General features: G+C 45.7%; 1 protein-coding gene across 2 annotated transcripts in view; it reads right to left on the bottom strand.

Annotated features, from left to right (window-relative positions):
* HECTD4 (HECT domain E3 ubiquitin protein ligase 4) overlaps nt 1-17,568 on the bottom strand; it is a 335,164-nt gene that overhangs the window by 22,798 nt on the left and 294,798 nt on the right. For both annotated transcript variants that reach the window (XM_082265115.1, XM_082265116.1), the window contains exons 65-69: nt 13,713-13,816; nt 13,504-13,627; nt 6,471-6,661; nt 5,788-5,934; nt 5,211-5,330 (exon numbers count right to left, since the gene is read on the bottom strand). In XM_082265115.1, the coding sequence (XP_082121241.1) occupies nt 5,211-5,330; nt 5,788-5,934; nt 6,471-6,661; nt 13,504-13,627; nt 13,713-13,816 (686 nt within the window). The remainder of the gene's footprint in view (nt 1-5,210; nt 5,331-5,787; nt 5,935-6,470; nt 6,662-13,503; nt 13,628-13,712; nt 13,817-17,568) is intronic.

The following is a 17,568-nucleotide window of genomic DNA, read 5'->3' as shown; positions in this document are numbered from 1 at the left end:
AGTCCTCGTTGATTCAACACACTCGGGTTATGCTGCCCTCTACAGGAGTAGGACTAGACAGGAAAGAAAACACTCTGGCCACACCTTAGGGGCAGTCCCAGAGGGTATATCCTCTCTCTCTCTGCTACAGCAAATCAGTTATGTCACAAAGCAGTGTTTAGAGAATTTAACCCAACCCAACTCAAAATAGAGGGGCGGGTACTACGTCTGTCAATGAGCTTAAGAGAAAAGGATTTTACGGTAAGATCTTACAAAAATCCATTTTTCTCTGTCGCTCATTGACAGACGTAGTCCTCGTTGATTCAACACACTCGGGACGTCCCAAAGCAGTACCACAAATGAGGGGTGGGAAAATGGAAATTAAATCCAATCTAGAAGGCCCAACCGGTGCCAACTAGAAGTCTTCAATGCTCATCAATCAAAGATGAGACTCAACAGAAAATTCCAACAGAAAAAAACCCTCGAGGTAGACCACCGGTCTCCTCAAATTGCGGCCTGCAAAACCTTGCGGCCAAATGAGGCATCCGCCGATGCCATCACATCAATCTTATAAAATTTTGTAAAGGTATGTACCGACGACCAGGTGGCCGCCTTACATACCTGGACCACTGACGCCTGATGGCGGAAGGCCCAGGAAGTACTGAGCGCTCGAGTGGAGTGCGCCCTAACAGGGAACGGAGGACTCCGACCCTTAATAGAATAAGCCTGTACCACCGTCTGTCTAATCCATTTGGAGATAGTCGCGGCAGATGCAGGTACGTGGAGGAATTCCTAACGATTCGCACCACGCGATATGTCTTCCATGTGCGATAATAGACCTTGCTGGAAGTCGCTTTCCTTGCCTTAATTAGAGTAGGAATAACTGAAGCTGACAAACCTCTGTCCTTCAGTACCTGGGTCTCAATGGCCAGGCCATTAAAACCAGCGACTGTAAAGCACGATGGAAGATCGTCCTTGAGACCGCAGACACTCTCTGAGAAGAAGTTCCCAAGGAACGTCCGTGACTAGCATGTCCAAGTCGGCCAGACCGGCTTGAAGAGGCCATCCTAGAATTTCCAGGACAACTGGCGCTGACTGGATCCGAACCAGGCTGCCCTAGAGCTATCTGGCCCCGGCCATCCGACAAAGTCTGATCGTTCTCTGTTCCCACACATTTATCAGACATCTGATTCCTATCAGGAGTGGAGATTTCTCCTGGTTGAACCACAGGGACCGAAGTCACCCGGCTAGAGGCTCCTTGGTCTGTCTGTTCAACCGGATCCGATTCTTGTGGGGAACTGAGGCTAATCTTTGGAAAAGGTAAAGAAAATGATCTGTTCAGGGAACGGTAGCTACCACTCCCTGTAGTACTTAGATGTTGGAAGGGAAGAATCGCACCGGTAGCAGTGGTCGATGCTCGATCTAATGCCCTGAATACCGGTGAAGACGTCCCCCCCACCCGGCTTGAGGGGTGCACCTTCAGGCTGTGTAATCCTTTGCTTCAGGTTTGGCTGAGTCGGTCTTTTGTCTGTCCGACCAGCCCTTCTTGAACCCTCCTGGAGGAGTCTTGCCCTTCCCGCTTGCTCCAGCTGAGCGAACGAACCCTTTATGGGCGGTAAAGAAAGGTCCCCGCTTGTTACGAGGTCCTTTAGCTTTAGCAGCCTGTGGCAAAAAAGTGCTTTTGCCCCCAGTGGCATCCTTAATGATCTCATCTAGGGTGGCCCCAAATAGGCGATTCCCCTGAAAGGGGAGATTCGTCAAGGTCTTTTTGGAACCTAGGTCCGCTGACCAGCATTTTAACCACAGCACACGTCTGAGGATTACCGCTGACATAGATGCATGCCCTAATAGGGGGGTAGCATCCAAGGCTGCGTCACAGATAAACTGTAGTCCTTGTATAATCTGTTCCATCAAATCAGATGTTGTCTGGGGGATATCTTTACCCTTCTGGTCCTGGCGCACCAATCTCGCCCATTCCGTTAATGTCTGAGACACTAAACCAATGACAATTACTGGTCTAAAGGCTGACCCTATCAGGGAAAAGATAGTGCGGGACTCCGCTTCTACTTTCCGATCCACCGGATCCTTAAAGGAAGAAGCGTCCTCCACTGGAATAACCGTGGCTTTATTCAGTCTGGAAATAGGTGGATCCACCACTGGTGGTACCGTCCATTTCTTAATGAGGGATTCCTCAAACGGATAGCGTCTAGCAATGCGCTTGGAAATAGTAAAAGGTACGCTTAGAATGCTCCCATTCTTCTTTAATTTTATTACCAAAACACTTGGGTAGAGGAAAAACCTTCACCGTTTTGGTGGGTTTGTTAGTACCAAAGGGAATCTCTGTTTCAGTTGCCTCTGCCGGTAAAACCTCAAGTCTTAAGGTTTCCCGAACCGCCACAACTAGTGCGTCCACCAATGCTTCTTCCTGAATTATGGCGGAAGCATGAACGTCCTCCTCACTGTCTGAGGGAACTTTACCTGAGACAACAGCCCCTGCAGAGGGACCTGCAGCTGCAATGACCATCTCAGAATCTGAATCTGAAGTATCAGATGATATAGGGGTAGGCGGGGGTCGCTTTCTTGACCCCCGTTTCTGACAGGCCGTCTCCACCCGAGCCACCAAAGACTCCAAAACTGCTGTAAATGCATCCATACTCTGTGCACCGGCGGGTCCCGCGGCCCCCTCGAGGGAAACAGGTGGGGGTACTTGTGTGGCAGGGTCCATGATAATTCCAGATGCTACCCGGAAAAAATCAATTTGCCAAAAAAAAATAAAACCACTTTTTTTTTTTCAGACCCCCAGCGCCACAAAGCCCCTCAGTGTACCTGCTTAGGGACGCCTATAGAGCGAGAGAGAGAGATAGACCCCAGGGCTCACCACTTGATGCTCAGAGTTTCAACTGCAACTTGTCTCAGCACTGTCTAGAGCAGACAGGAAGTCTCTTGGCTGGCTTCCCGGGAAGAAAGGAGGCGGCTCCGCCCCTCTGCAAGCCTTCCGGCACCTCCCCTAGCTCCACGAGGTGTTTGAGTCACCTCAAACATGGCCGCCCCCATGCTGGAGACACGAGGCTACGCCAAAATGGCGGCCTCGTGCGATCTACCAGACAATGGCGGCAGCCTGCACAGAATAGCGGCATGTCTGCAGAAGGATCTCGGCCTCACAACCCTTCACCCTCATGGTGGTCAGCGTGGTCGGCGGTACCGGACCCTGGCGGGCCGTATGCGGTTCGTGGCCGTCGGGAGGCATCTGTTTAGCTGGAGGAATGATCTGGAATGCAGTATACATATATAGACATCGCCCTGTGGCTTCTGACAGGTAGGATACTTTATACTATCACAGTAAAGTTCTAGTACTGCCACTGACTTCATCATTTTAACATCTTTGCAATTAGATTGTCAGCTCCCAAACCAAGCCTCCTGGCTTTTTGTTCACAAAAATCACACTCAAACAGGGGGATCTGTGACATATTATAGGATAGAGGGAAGACCCATCCTTACCATTACAGCGAGGGGCCCGCGTTCACCACAAGACCCGTCAGGGGGAAAGGGGGAACATACTACTCACCATACCGGAACCAGGCGGGCGCCAACTCCTGACAGTACCCCTCTCCACCGAGGTGGGAGGGCTGTCGACCAGTACGGACGCCGTGACTCATGGTCTTAGGCGTTTCGGCGAGACGTTTAACTCGCAGGGTCCGTCCAGTGGGACTATGTCGCGGCCGACCCAGCGCGGAGCTATGGCCTGCATGCGCTCGTAGGCTGAACTGGGGTGACCACTGGATCTCAACATCCAGCCCGTCGCCCAGTTCAGCTTTCTTGCTTGAAGATCTCACAGGAACACTGGAGAAAAAAAGCTGTCTAAAAAATATTTTCTAAGAAAAAAATCCTGCCAGGACCGAAGATCCCAGCAAGGTATCTAGGTCCTTACTCCTAACTAGACAGAAAAAAACTGATTTGCTGTAGCAGAGAGAGAGAGGATATACCCTCTGGGACTGCCCCTAAGGTGTGGCCAGAGTGTTTTCTTTCCTGTCTAGTCCTACTCCTGTAGAGGGCAGCATAACCCAAGTGTGTTGAATCAACGAGGACTACGTCTGTCAATGAGCGACAGAGAAATGTTTTTTTTCTGCCAGTAAATACCTTAATAAAACCCACTTCCTCTTTCTTGTCTGGTAATTAGCCTAGGCTAATGACATCATGCACTCTTGTGAGAGTTTGCCAGCAAGGGAGGAGGGATGATTCTATTTTTTATTGGACTTTATCATTAGTTAATTGGACATTTTTAATTAATAGCATATTTTATTCATATTTGTGTTCATACTTTACACTTTATACACTGGATATTTGCACATATTTGATGAATATTACTATATACTTGGTTACTGAAGACATTTATTATTATTTTTGCAAGCACTGTGCTCTCTTGTTTCACTACGATTGACTACAGTTATCAGTTTAAAACTGCCAATTTATAAAGGTGGTCTAATAAACTGTTCCCAATTGATTATCAATTTCTCACCTGACATGCAAATTCCATGTTTTTCAGGCAGACAGCTCATAGACATGGCAGCTAATCTCTGAAGTCCAGAGAAAAGCAACCATTGACCAAAAATTATCCAACCTGGGATACATTAACCATTCTGGTTGCATGCTATATTATAGTAACAGTTTATATCTCACATGGTTCTTCTGAAGTTGCAATGATCTGCAGTATGTAGGTTAAAGGGAATACAACAAATACCTATTTGTTATGATCTTTTAAAATCAGGAGAGCACATATATTCCAGGCAGTAATGGTTGATAGCTGAACCTGGGCTTTATAAATAGACAGGAGGAATTAAAATGAAGGCGGTGGGGGTTCCTGAAGGGGTTCAAGGCAAGGGAAGTTTCTCATTCTTGTGATAACAGTTCTAACCAAAATTGCATACTATGCTGTATTCACCTGTGTAATAATAAGTATCAGTAAATAAGCAAATTTAGTAGGTGTATGGACACCAATCCCACCAATTATCTACCTCCTACAAGCACCTGGTAAAGAATAAAAAGAGACTAATGCTGGGTCATAGACTATAGGTGAGGAGCAATATTTCTAAGTGTCCAACCTCCTAGAGGCAGGTTACATGCTCCAGTTTAATGTCAACAATGGGCAGTGATGGAAAGCAGTATAAACAAATCAAATTGAATGGCTTTGACCAAGAAAATTACATTTTAATAAACATGTTTAGTGCTCTAACCTCCCACAATTTCCAGTGGATCAAGGCTGATCTCCGGAGCTGCATGGTCAGCGGTCCTCTGCACAGTTGCATTCAACACACGACTCATCACCATCACTTTTGTATCATAGAAGATTAGTCCTACATAAAGAAATGCAGAAAGTGAACCCATAACCTGTACTTCAAACTACTATTACACCTGGATTTACCTGCTGAAAACAGAAGCAATAATATAAAAGTTCAATGGACTGCAGAATACAAGGGAATGCAAAACTAAACTTTTAGCACATTTCACACTGCTGAAACCTGTCAAGAAATAAAAACCAAAGACTGCTACTGTTGACTTCCTCCTGAAAATGCTGCTTGCCTTTCTGCCATTACTTACAGTTTTCAAGTCATAAAAGTCAAAGTTCCTAGTCTTTGCATTTCCTCTGCCCAATTAATAAAGCTATTAAAGTCAAAGGATCAGTGTGACAACCAGGCAGCTAACATTTAAGGAGGCCAAAACGAATGTTAAACATTAAAAATGCTAGTCCACAAAAAAACACAAAACCCTCCAAAATAACATGCACAGATCATCATTAAAGCATCTTCAAACCTTTTGCTTGCTGTAGCAGAGCAGCAATACTGTGTGTGTACATTTCTGTCTGTCGTAGCTCCACAAGTGGCAGGAAAAAGGTTTCTAAGGTTGTGTTCAGTGATTGCAGGAGGGCAAATCGAAGCCGTAGACTTTCTATGGGCACATCTGAATAATCAAAGAAAAGCAGATCATTAAAAGACCCTAAAGGCTAACAGGTATAATAGGATTTTTGAACTCACTGGAAGTCATTCTCCTTTAGGTTAAACAGATGCCTACAGAAAGGTTGGACATTAGCAAACAAAAAAAAAACTGGAGTCAGGCAAAAGATACTTCCCCAACCATTACCAGCATATGCCTTAGTTTGTAACAATCAGTATCAAGAGCATGCCTGGATTTCAGAAAAAATTAAAGCAGCATGCTGTAAAAATGTGGTTTTCCAGCAGAGCCGAATAAAAGACATCAATCCTCCTAGGACATTAGTAAAAATCCGAGGCATGCTGGTACTGTAGTAGGAGGGGTTATCCTTAGTGTCCAACATATTGTAGGTGGCAGTATAACCTAAAAGTGAATGACTTCCTGTGTCCCACCATAGACAGGAAAGAAAAACTAGTTATTGAGGCATTAGATATTTCAGTGTCACAATCAATTAATAATCACTTTTCAATATAGGTCTACATTTTTCTGAAATGGGAACCACTTACTGAGCAGACAGGACACCCTGGGATCAGCAGTGTCCGAAGTGTCCAAATAGACCTCATGAGGATGTAATCGGGCAGGGGTTATGGCTAGATGACGGCAAAGGCGATTGATATACTGAACTAAAGCAACATCCATATCCAAGGCCCATTTTCTGCTGGATTTCTGGGCATGACGCGTGTCAGTGCAGGCACATCTGGAGAGACAGATATATCAATCGTAATTATGAATCCCATGAACAAGTACAGTCTGCATAACAATGACTATACAATTTTGTAGAGATGTTGTGACATCATGCACTGTCCTATATGTAATTTTCTATCTGCATGTGGCTTGTCGGCGTGTCACTACAGTAATACTATTTAAAGAGGTAGTACACCAAAAAGTTATACTTTAGTTAATGCTGGATCCTGGTAGAATAGATCACCTACATGGCTTCTTCTATCTGGTCATATGATGATGGTTAGATATAGTGGCCATTGCTCCCTGCTCTGTTCCTACCAAACTTGCTGAACTCTGAATCTTTTTTATATTGCACAATAAATTAAATCCCTTAAAAATGACTCTGTCACATGTAGAGATTTGATTATTCATGTACACAGACCCCCACCACTATGGTCACTTTGAGACACAGTAGGCTGACAAGTAAAATTACCCTCCAGCATCTAAAAAAAAACCTCAATTGTTGGTGGACTGGGTGTTTAACAGTATTGTGGCAACTTGCATCTAAAAAGGAGGACCTCAGCAAGAGATTCCTGGCATTCAATCCATGCTATGTTTAAACTGGAACCACATTGTCTGATTTACTTTTTCCTTTAGATCATAGGTCAGATTCACAACATTTTTAATCAGATCATTTTTTTATTCAATTTTACGATTTTTATAAATACAAAAATGAGATTTTTGACTTACCGTAAAATCCATTTCTCTAAAGTTTATTGACGAACATAGCTCCTGATATTCATAACCATTGGGTTATACTGCCCCCTACCGGAGTAGAACACTAGGCAGAAAATAATTCTGTCTACACCCATGGGCAGTCGACAGGGGGTACAATCCCTCTCTTTGCTATAGCCACTCAGTTTTGTTACAAGCAGTGTGAGGAGAATTATAACTCCACAGAGGGGAGGGTGCTGTGTCCGTCAAGGAACATCAGGGAAATGGATTTTACGGTAGGCCAATTTTCTCTTTCATTCATTGACAGACACAGCTCCTGACATTTATAAACATTGGGGCGTCCCAAAGCAGTGTTAAACATGAGGGGTGAGAACAAAAAAAATTCCCAAGGCTAAACATTAGCTAACCAGGCAACAGGAGCTCAACCAAACAACAGGAGCCAGCCTGAGAAAAACAACACACCCTCATAGAGGATCAGGTCCTCTTAAACAGCAGCCTGTAAAACCTTGTGGCCAAAAGAAGCATCCGTACATGCAAACACTTTTAACTTTATAAAACTTTGTAAAAGTGTGCACTGACGACCAGGTGGCCGCCTTGCAAACATGCGTCACTGACACCTGATGACGAAAGGCCCAGGAGACACTTAGCGCCCTTGTAGAGTGCACCTTGTCAGGGAAAGGAGGAACCTGACCAAATTAAGATCCCAAGGCCGCAACAGAGCCCGCACTTGAGGAACCAAATGTCGGAAACCCTAAAGAAAGGTATGCACTAGGGAGTGTGTGGCCGAAGGTTGTTGGAGGAAGACTGCCAAAGCCGACACCAGGCCCCCTTGATGGTACTCAAGGCCAATTTCTGTTCAAACACCCCCCCCCCATTGAAGGAAGGTCAAGATCCGAGCCACCGAGAAGGAACTCACACAACCTAAGAGACTCACACTACGCAATGTACGTCTTCCATGTAGAACTTCCTAGAGGAAAATTTTCTAGCTTTCAACAGTGTAGGAATCACCGACTCAGATAAAGCCCTATCCTTCAACACCTGGCATTCAAAAGCCAAGCCGTCAAAGCCAACAACTGTAAAGTAGGATGGAAGATCAGACCTTGGGACAGCAGATCCTCTGAGAGGAAGCTGCCAAGGAACGTTGGCGATCAGCCGCACCAGATCGGCGTACAAAGCCCAGCGAGGCCAGTCCAAAGCTACTAAGATGATCGGAATCCCTTATGCCTGGATCCTGCATAGAAGCCTTGGCAGAAGCTTGAGAGGAGGAAAGGCGTAAATCAGAAGATACTGACCCCACGGGGCTACCAGAATGTCTGTGGCGTCCGCCAGAGGATCCCTTGACTGAGCCACAAACCTCTACACCTTTCTGTTGAGCAGAGACACCAACAAATCCGCCTGCCAATTTTCCACCCCGGTAATGTGTACGGCAGAGAGGGCTGAAACGAACTGTTATGCCCACCTTAGAATGCCGGCTATCTCCAGAGCTGCCAGGACACTTCTTGTGTCCCCTTGGTGACTGGCCATGCCATTGTACGATTGAAGGCGCACTGGACAACCCTGAAGACGATCCGTCCAATGTTCCAGACACAGTCTGATCGCTCAGAGTTCCAAGACATTGATCGGGAGTCTGGACTCTTCCAGCATTCAGATGACCTGAGCAGAATGCTTGCCAAGGACGCCTCCCTAGCCGAACAGGCTGGCATCCGTGGTAACCACTGTCCAATATAAGGGGAGGAAGGAATTTCCAAGCCAAAGCGCCCGAGAACAAAGCCAGCATATCAGGGACTTCTTCGTGCTCCGATTCAGCCGGATCAAATCGTCCAGAGACTGTGGAGTCTTGTCTCATTTGGTCAAAATTTCCCTTTGCAGGGACCTCGTATGGAACTGTGAAAATGGAACCGCCTCAAAGGTAGACACCATCAGGCCCAGCACCCGCATGCAAGTCCGGAAGGATGACCATTTGTTGGACAGCAGGAGGCGCACTGCAGCCTGCAATTTCAGGAGCTTGTCCAGAGTCAGGCCCAGATAGTCCAGCTTTGTGGATGGAACCAGAGCAGACTTCTGAAAATTCAGAAACCAGCTTAACTCCCGCAGAGTTCGTATTGTGATCACCAGGTTCTCCACCAAAGCAGAGGGAGACTCCCCTCGAAGAGGGAGACCATCCAAGTAGCCTAGGGCCACGATCCCCCATTGGCATAACAATGCTAACACTTTTGTAAAGACCCAAGGTGCAGAGGCGAGACCAAAAGGTAACGCCACAAACTGATAATGCTCCTCTCCCACGGCAAAGCGGAGGAAGCGCTGGTGACCGGCACATATTGGAATGTGAAGGTAAGCATCCTGATGTCAATAGATGCAAGAAAATCCCCCTGCTGCAGGGATGACTCCACTGTGCGAATGGACTCCATCCTGAACTTCTGCACCTGCACAAAGCAGTTTAGCACCTTGAGTTCCAGGATTGGACGCACCTTGCCTTCCTTCCTGGGAAACCGTAAAAACCCTGAAAACGTTCTGAAGTCGAAACCAGGACAATTAGCCCCTGAAGTAACAGGTCTTGCACGGCACCAAACAGACCCTGTAAGCGGTCTGGGGACAGGCGAAAGTTGGAAGGAAAGAACCTTGCCGGGGTACAAGAGGGAAACTCGATCTTGTAGCCGGACCAAATGACTTTGTGAACCCCCTTGTCTTGTACCAGGGAAGTCCACGGGTCTGGAAAACAGCAAAGACGTCCCCTCACCCCCGATACAGGTGAGGGCGCACCTTCATGCTGAAGAAGCCTGGTCCGCGGGTCTGGAGAAGCCCCCTCTCGTCTTGCCAGACCAGGTTCATTTGGATCCTCCAGAAGAGGTGACCCCGAGGGACCAAAATACTTTTTATGAGCCGAGAAGGAGGGCCCACGTCTACAACGAGGTTCCTTGCCCTTAATAGCCTGCGGAACAAAGTACTCTTTCCCCCTCTGAGACCTTTAATGATGTCATCCAGGGTAGCCCCAAACAGGCAATCCCCTTGAAAGCAGACCAACATTTAAGCCAAAAGACATATGTCGAAGGACCACTGCCGAAACAGAGAGCCGAGCCACTAGGGGAGCCACATCCAAAGAGGCATCACAGATAAACTTCAGCTCCTGGAACAGCAGGTCCGCCAGTTCAGCAAAGGCAGGGGGAGCTGTTCTCCCTCCAGGTCACGGCGTAAAAGCTTAGCCCGCTCGGTCAGTTTGCAACACCAGGGCAATAGTGAATACTGGCCTCAGTGCCGAACCAGCCAGAGTGTACATATTGTGGGCCACAGTCTCTGCCTTCCTGTCACCTGGATCCCTAAAGGCCGGGGACTCTTCAACCGGAATCATGGTTGCCTTGTTTAATCTGGAATCCAGAGGGTCCACCACCGGTGGCACAGTCCAGTCCACTTCTTAATAAGGGACTCCTCATAGGGGGTAACGTCTAGTAAAGCGCTTAGGGACCCCACGAGGACGCTTTGGTCGACCCCACTCTTAAGTGACAATTCTGTGAAAACAGACAGGGAAAGGAAACAACTTTTCCACTTTGTACGGCTTGTGAGTGCCAACGGGCACCTGCGCCTCTGTCACAGCTTCAGCTGCATCCTCCATCCTCAGGGTCACATGCACAGATACAATCAGTGCATTCACCAGCGCCTTTACGTGTGCGGTTGCAGATGTGGAGGAATCATCCTCACTATTAGAGGATTCCAGGCACATGGTTGCAGACCCAGCACGGTGACCCACGTCCGTGGCAGCCAAATCAAAATTAGGATCTGATGAGACAGAAGGCAGGGACGCTTTTTGCTAGCCCGCAAGCCACCTCCACCCGGGACACAAGGGACTCCAGCACCGCCGTCAGTGCATGGACCCAGAGGGCCCCGCAGCCTCAAACAGGGGATAAGGTGGGGAAACGTGCTTCACAAAAAGCGTATCACACTGCTAAGGGACAGCCCCCATCGCGCTGACAGCACCACCCAGTCGCTAGGCACAAAGTACCAAGCAATCCTTAGCAGAGAGGCACCACGAGGCTTACCGGGACCCAGGAGGGAGACCAGGCCTTAAGGACAAATCCAGGCAGGACTGAGGGCCCTGGCAGGAGCCCCTACCTGGTACAACCCCCCCGCACAGTCGATCGTTTGGTTGGGTTGCCGGCGGTGCAGACGGAACTAGGTCCTTACTCCTGACTAGGCAGAAAAAAAAACGAGTGGCTATAGCCGAGAGAGGGTGTATACCCCCTGGGACTGCTCATGGGTGTAGCCAGAATTATTTTCTGCCTAGTGTCCTACTTCTGTAGGGGGCATTATAACCCAATGGTTATTATGAATATCAGGAGCTGTGTCAGTCAATGAACGAAAGAGAAAGTAAAATTTCCCCAAATGTGGCAGGTCAAGAATACCCAGCAAGCACAGTTTATGGTAAGGCCCTATCGTCTCTTATTTACAGTTACAATTTTCTGCCAGTAAAGCCAGTCACAGACGGAATACAAATATGGCTAGTTAAGCAGAGATTTTGCCGCATTTTGAACCATCTATGAGCAGGCTGGTTGTACAGAAGTTGATCTCTCGATCGACTTCAGTACAACCAGCTTGTTGGAATATTTTCGCTTGATCAGTGCTGCCGGCACTGAGTGTGTGCTGATGGCAGGGAAGTCTCCCTGCTGTCATCATTCAATAGTTCTGCCACAGGGATTACCCATCCACATCAAGTGTGTGGATAGGGGACAACAGTGCAATTTGGGACAGATGAACAAAATTAACCAAGTACTTAGTGCTAAATGCCTGCCTAAACAATCCATTTACCTATATCTAACCAGGCAGAACCTCAGGTTACACAGTTGTTGAGAAAGGCCAAAACTAAAGCAGGCCATAGACAATTCGAAAACCAAAAGAAAATTCTTGTTGATTATCAAGTCGTTCATTTTTTGAATTTTTGTCAGCTGTGAAGTGATTTTCATGCTGCAATAAAAAATGCCTAATCCAACATGTTGGATTTTTTCAGAAAAACTAAACAAATGATGGCACAATCATACGCACCATTTTCATTTTTCGATGGACAGAATGTTCGGATATCGACTCGTCTATGGCCGGCTTAAAACAAAATCTGATTGCATGAGGCAACATAAGTTGCACATGCTCAGCGGCTCATAACAAGACTATGGTTGATTTTATCTCAAGCACTTTGCTGGGTTGCCTTCGAAGGACTGGACTAAAAGAGTTGGACTATAAGTAGTGAAAATGAAAGAAATAAACCCACCCTCAAGCAGAAAAATGGAAAGCATAGTAATTTTCTATCGTGAAGTCATGTGCTCAGTTAAACAGTAGCTGTACTGCCATACCACAGCCATGCTACTGGAAAAAAAAAAAAAAAAAAAAAAGCTATCGGAGAACAGTTAGTGCCGGGTCACACTTGTGCGATGTGGGAAGGCTGCGAATTCGCAGCCTGTTCCCGCATCGCAAACGCACATCTGGCAGTTCACACTGCCATATGCGATACGCAGGGGGTGTCAATGAAATGTTAACGACACCCCCAGTTTGATCGCATATCGCAGTGCGATCTGACAGTTCGCACAGGATCGGATCGCACAAGTGTGAACCACTGTGCGATCCGATCCTGATGCGGCTGAAAAAAAGGGTCATGTGCGACTTTTGTGCGGGTGCAGTGCGAATTTAGCCATACAAAGTGTATGGCTGAATTCGCACTGCACATCCGATCGTATGTAATGAAGGAGCAGTGCGCTACGATATTACATGCGATCGCCGCACACGCTATAGTGTGAACCGGCACTTATATGGAATAAAAACATAAAAAAAAAGTGCAGAGCCTTCTCGTGATGTTGACAGGTCTAGTGAGCACAAAAAATTCCAGAGGCACTGCAGTGAGATTGTCATGAATAGGATGGACCAGGTTGTCTGTAGCTCCAGTAGTACACTATCACTAGTGCAGACAGTAATAGACACTCGCCATTATAAATATTACATTGGAAAACCTTGCTCATTTTCCAAGTTGCTGGTATTTGTTGGGTATTTGAAATATCCAGTAAAAGTGAGTGCATTATTCCATTGTTGTTGACCTGTTTTTCAGCCACCAATATTAACCACAGGGGTAAAATTGATCTTTTTACTAGTACAGGAATATGTCCATACCTTTCAAAGTGCAAGTCATAGCCACAAGCCAGAATAGCTCTCCAGATGCTTCGGATGTCTTGCTTCGCTTTGTCAACCACAAATTTGTGAAAACCTTCTAGTGTCAGGTACTTTTCCTCTGCAACTGAAAATGCAATGCACAGAAATTACACTATAGTATTATGAATAATTAGACAGAAAACATATGCAGTCCTTAGTAGCAGACATACTTTCTTGTTTCTTTGTGGGAGATTTGTCATTGTCCTTTTCATCTGGCCGGCTCTTTTCTGGAGACTTTGGCTTTACAATTGGCTTCTTCTCACTGAGAGCGGTTCTGTCAATGTAAAAACATTTTAAATATAGGGTATTTATATATCTTTTATTGGCTTCACTCACTGCTCAAATATAAAAACTTTGACACTTTTTGGCATAACTATTTAGAAGGATAGGAATAGAACAAACTATTGAAATTCTATTCACTGAAAAATGTAGCAGTTACGGGATTTTGTTTTCTGCACACCATTGTAGCTCTTTGTCATTAGGGCTTGTTCACACCAGATGCATTGGGGATACGCTAGCTGATATTGCCAGCACAGTCTCAACGTGTATACAAGGCAAAATGCCTTTACAATGGTGTTCAGTACATGCAGTTGTTTTTTCCCCACAGTGGGTTGTGGCCACCTTAGAGCCTGCCTATATTATTAAGATCTGTAAAGTACTACAAAGGTCTGAACAGACAAGAAATATATATATTACTAAAATGAAAGCATTGGAATGTTTGATGATCCTGATGGGTACCATTAATGTCTGTAAAAAATGATATAATGCCCAGAATATATATATATATATATATATATATATATATATATATTAGAGCTCCACAATTATGCATTAAAATATTGCAATCTCGATTCAACCCCGCTAATGATCTTAAACGCTGTCAATGGAAAAAAAAAAAAAAAAAAACAGCTGGCAAAGTATATCACAACATTGCTCAGTGCTGAGAGATAGAGAAATTTGTATCATTTGGTTTATTTAGATCAAAGGAATAAACTTCGGTCTGTAAATTAGATCAGTTTAACCACTGAAAGGACTAAGCCTTTTTCTGACACTTGTTGCTTACAAGTTAAAAATCAGAATTTTTTGCTAGAAAGAGACCCTAAAGAAAAAATTGTCATTGCAATATTTTTTGTCACACTGTATTTGCACAGCAGTCTTTCAAACGCAATTTTTTGGGAAAAAATACACTTCAATGAATAAAAAACAAACAAAAAAAAAACAAACTAAACAGTAAAGTTAGCCCAATTTTTTCGTATAATGTGAAAGATGATGTTATGCTGAGAATCATGAGAGAACCATGATCTTTATTTTAAGCAAAAAAAGTTGTGATTCTTATTTTATCCAGGATCATGAAGCTCTAATATATTACATAATTCACATGCCTGTGAAAACCAAAAAGATATTAAAAAGTTTACCTCCAGCCTACACATTTTTCTTGTTTTAGCTGGCCATAGATGAAGCGCAATACTGCTCATGGTTGCAGGAAATAAAATAACTCAATTTGCCCATCAACACAGCCGGTGGAAATCCCTCCTGCAAAGGTGTCTCACCGGGAGAGCAAAGCTTTAGGTTTTTAAGATTACTCTTAGCGGCTATATTATCAGCTAGCAATAATTGCATGTAAGATTTCACAGGCTGGTTGTACACAAGCTGATTGATTGATCGACTTGGGTACATTCTGCTTGCCCATACATGGTTCAAATCTCAGCCAGTCCCTGCTGAACCGGCTGAGATTCAAGCCATCTCTGGCCGGGTTTATTTTATATTGGAGTTCTTTTTCTGAGGTTTTTTTTTTTCTGTCTTAGACCTCTTTTTGACCCTATACTTAGACCCTATAGAGGTTTCACAGGCATTCAAACTCCTCCAAAATGGCACATCAATACGTGCCATTGCCAGAAGGTTTGTGGTGTCCCCCACCACAGTTTTAAGAGCATAGAGGAGATTCCAGGAGACAGACAATTACTCTAGGAGATTTGGACAGGGCCAAAGAAGGTCCTTAACCCATCAGCAGGACTGGTATCTGCTCCTTTGTGCAAGAAGGAACAGGATAAGCACTGCCAGAGCCCTACAAAATGACCTCCAACAGATCACTGGTGTGATTGTCCCTGACCAAACAATCAGAAACAGACTTCATGAGGGTGGTCTGAGGGCCCAACATCCTCTAGCGAACCCTGTGCTCACTGCCCGGCACCGTGGAGCTCAATTGCCATCGAACACCAGATTTGGCAGGTCTGCCACTGGTGCCCTGGGCTTTTACAGATGAGAGCAGGTTCACCCTGAGCACATGTGACAGACATTAAAGGGTCTGGAGAAGCTGTAGAGAACGTTATGCTAGCTGTAACATTGTTCAACTTGACCGGGTTTACTGGCGGGTCAGTAATGGTCTAGGGAGGCGTATCCAGGGAGGGACGCGCAGACCTCTACAGGCTGCACAATGGCACCCTGACTGCCATTAGGTATTTGAATGAAATCTTTGGACCCATTGTCAGACCCTGTGCTGGTGCCATGGGTCCTGGGTTCCTAATGGTGCACAACAATGCCCGGCCTCACGTGGGAAGAGTATGAATCCAGTTGCCCCTGTTTCTACATGCAGAACCAGGCTTCGTCTGTTACAACCCTGGCAAATAGACAGCACTAGAAATCTTAAGATATGCAGCCATGCTCTTGAGCGAGCGTGGCATAACCCCTGCAAGATTCAACCTTCTACAAATCTGCCGTTCTAAAAATACAACTCCTGCCTTCACAATGCTAAACAAACCTACTACAATACCCTCATCAAAACCTCGTCAACTCTTTTCTACGCTTAATTCCTTATTTCACCCCCCCCACTGTCTCCACCCACCAACTTGCTTACAATCATTTCAAAAACAATCTTGACACAATTGGTGAGGAGATATCCAGCTCCCAGCTTCATCCCCCAAACAACGCACCAGGTCCAACACAGCACTCAATACTTTCCTCCCTCAGCCGTTACCAGTGAGGAAGTTGCCAAATTCCTTTCTATGGTCCACCTCACCACCTGTCTCCTTACAATTACTGCAAGCACCTTCCTGATCTATTCTAAACTCTCTAACCTACATCTTCAACCTCTCCCTCTCCTCTGACACCTTTCCCTCCTTCCTCAAACATGCACTGGTAACCCTCATACTTAAAAAAAAAAAAAAACCTAACTAGACCCCACCTGTTTGAATAACTTAAGACCCATCTCCATGCTACCATTTGCATCCAAGCTTCATGAACACCTTGTCCACAACTGTATGAGTTGCTACCTTACTGACAACAACTTTTGCGATACCCTACAGTCCAGCTTCTGCCCACAACATTCCACTGAAACTCCCCTACTAATTGCTAAAACAGTCAGTGCTCCATACTCATACTCTTGGACCTTTCTGCTGCCTTCAACACAGCTGACCACCTGTTCCTCCTACACAAACTGCACTCCCTTGGCCTCCGTGATTCTGCTCTTTCATGGTTCTCCTCCTGCCTTTCTCAGTGCACTTTCAAAGTCACATTTAACACCATCTCCTCCGCTCCTCTTCCGCTTTATGTTGGAGTACCCGAAGGCTACGTCATTCTTTCTCTATACCCCTTTCCTGGGCCAGTTGATAACCTCCCATGGCTTCCAATATCACCTCTATGCTGACAACACCCAGATCGATCTCTCCACTCCTGAACTCACCCCCTCGATCTCCTCATGTATCACAAACGTACTGAGTGACATATCAGTATGGCTATCACACCACTTCCTCAAACTCAATCTTTCTAAAACCAAGCTTGAAATATCCCCCCCCCCCAATCCTCTTCCCATGACTTTACCATCAAGATCATTGGCACAACCATTGGTCCCACCACACACACACCAGCGTGCTGGATGTAACCCTAGACTTTGACCTCTCCTTTAGCGCCCACAACCAATTACTGGCTACATCTTAACACCTTAACCTCCGAAACATTTCCAGAATTCGCCTCTTCTTGACTAATGACACCACAAAACAACTTATTCACTCCTTGGTTATTTCCCACCTC

Source organism: Pelophylax lessonae (genome assembly GCF_965119305.1).
Source record: "Pelophylax lessonae genome assembly, chromosome: 1".
Lineage (NCBI taxonomy): Eukaryota > Metazoa > Chordata > Amphibia > Anura > Ranidae > Pelophylax > Pelophylax lessonae.
The sequence above is the reverse complement of the archived record's forward strand: the minus strand, read 5'-3'. Positions and strand labels throughout refer to the sequence as shown.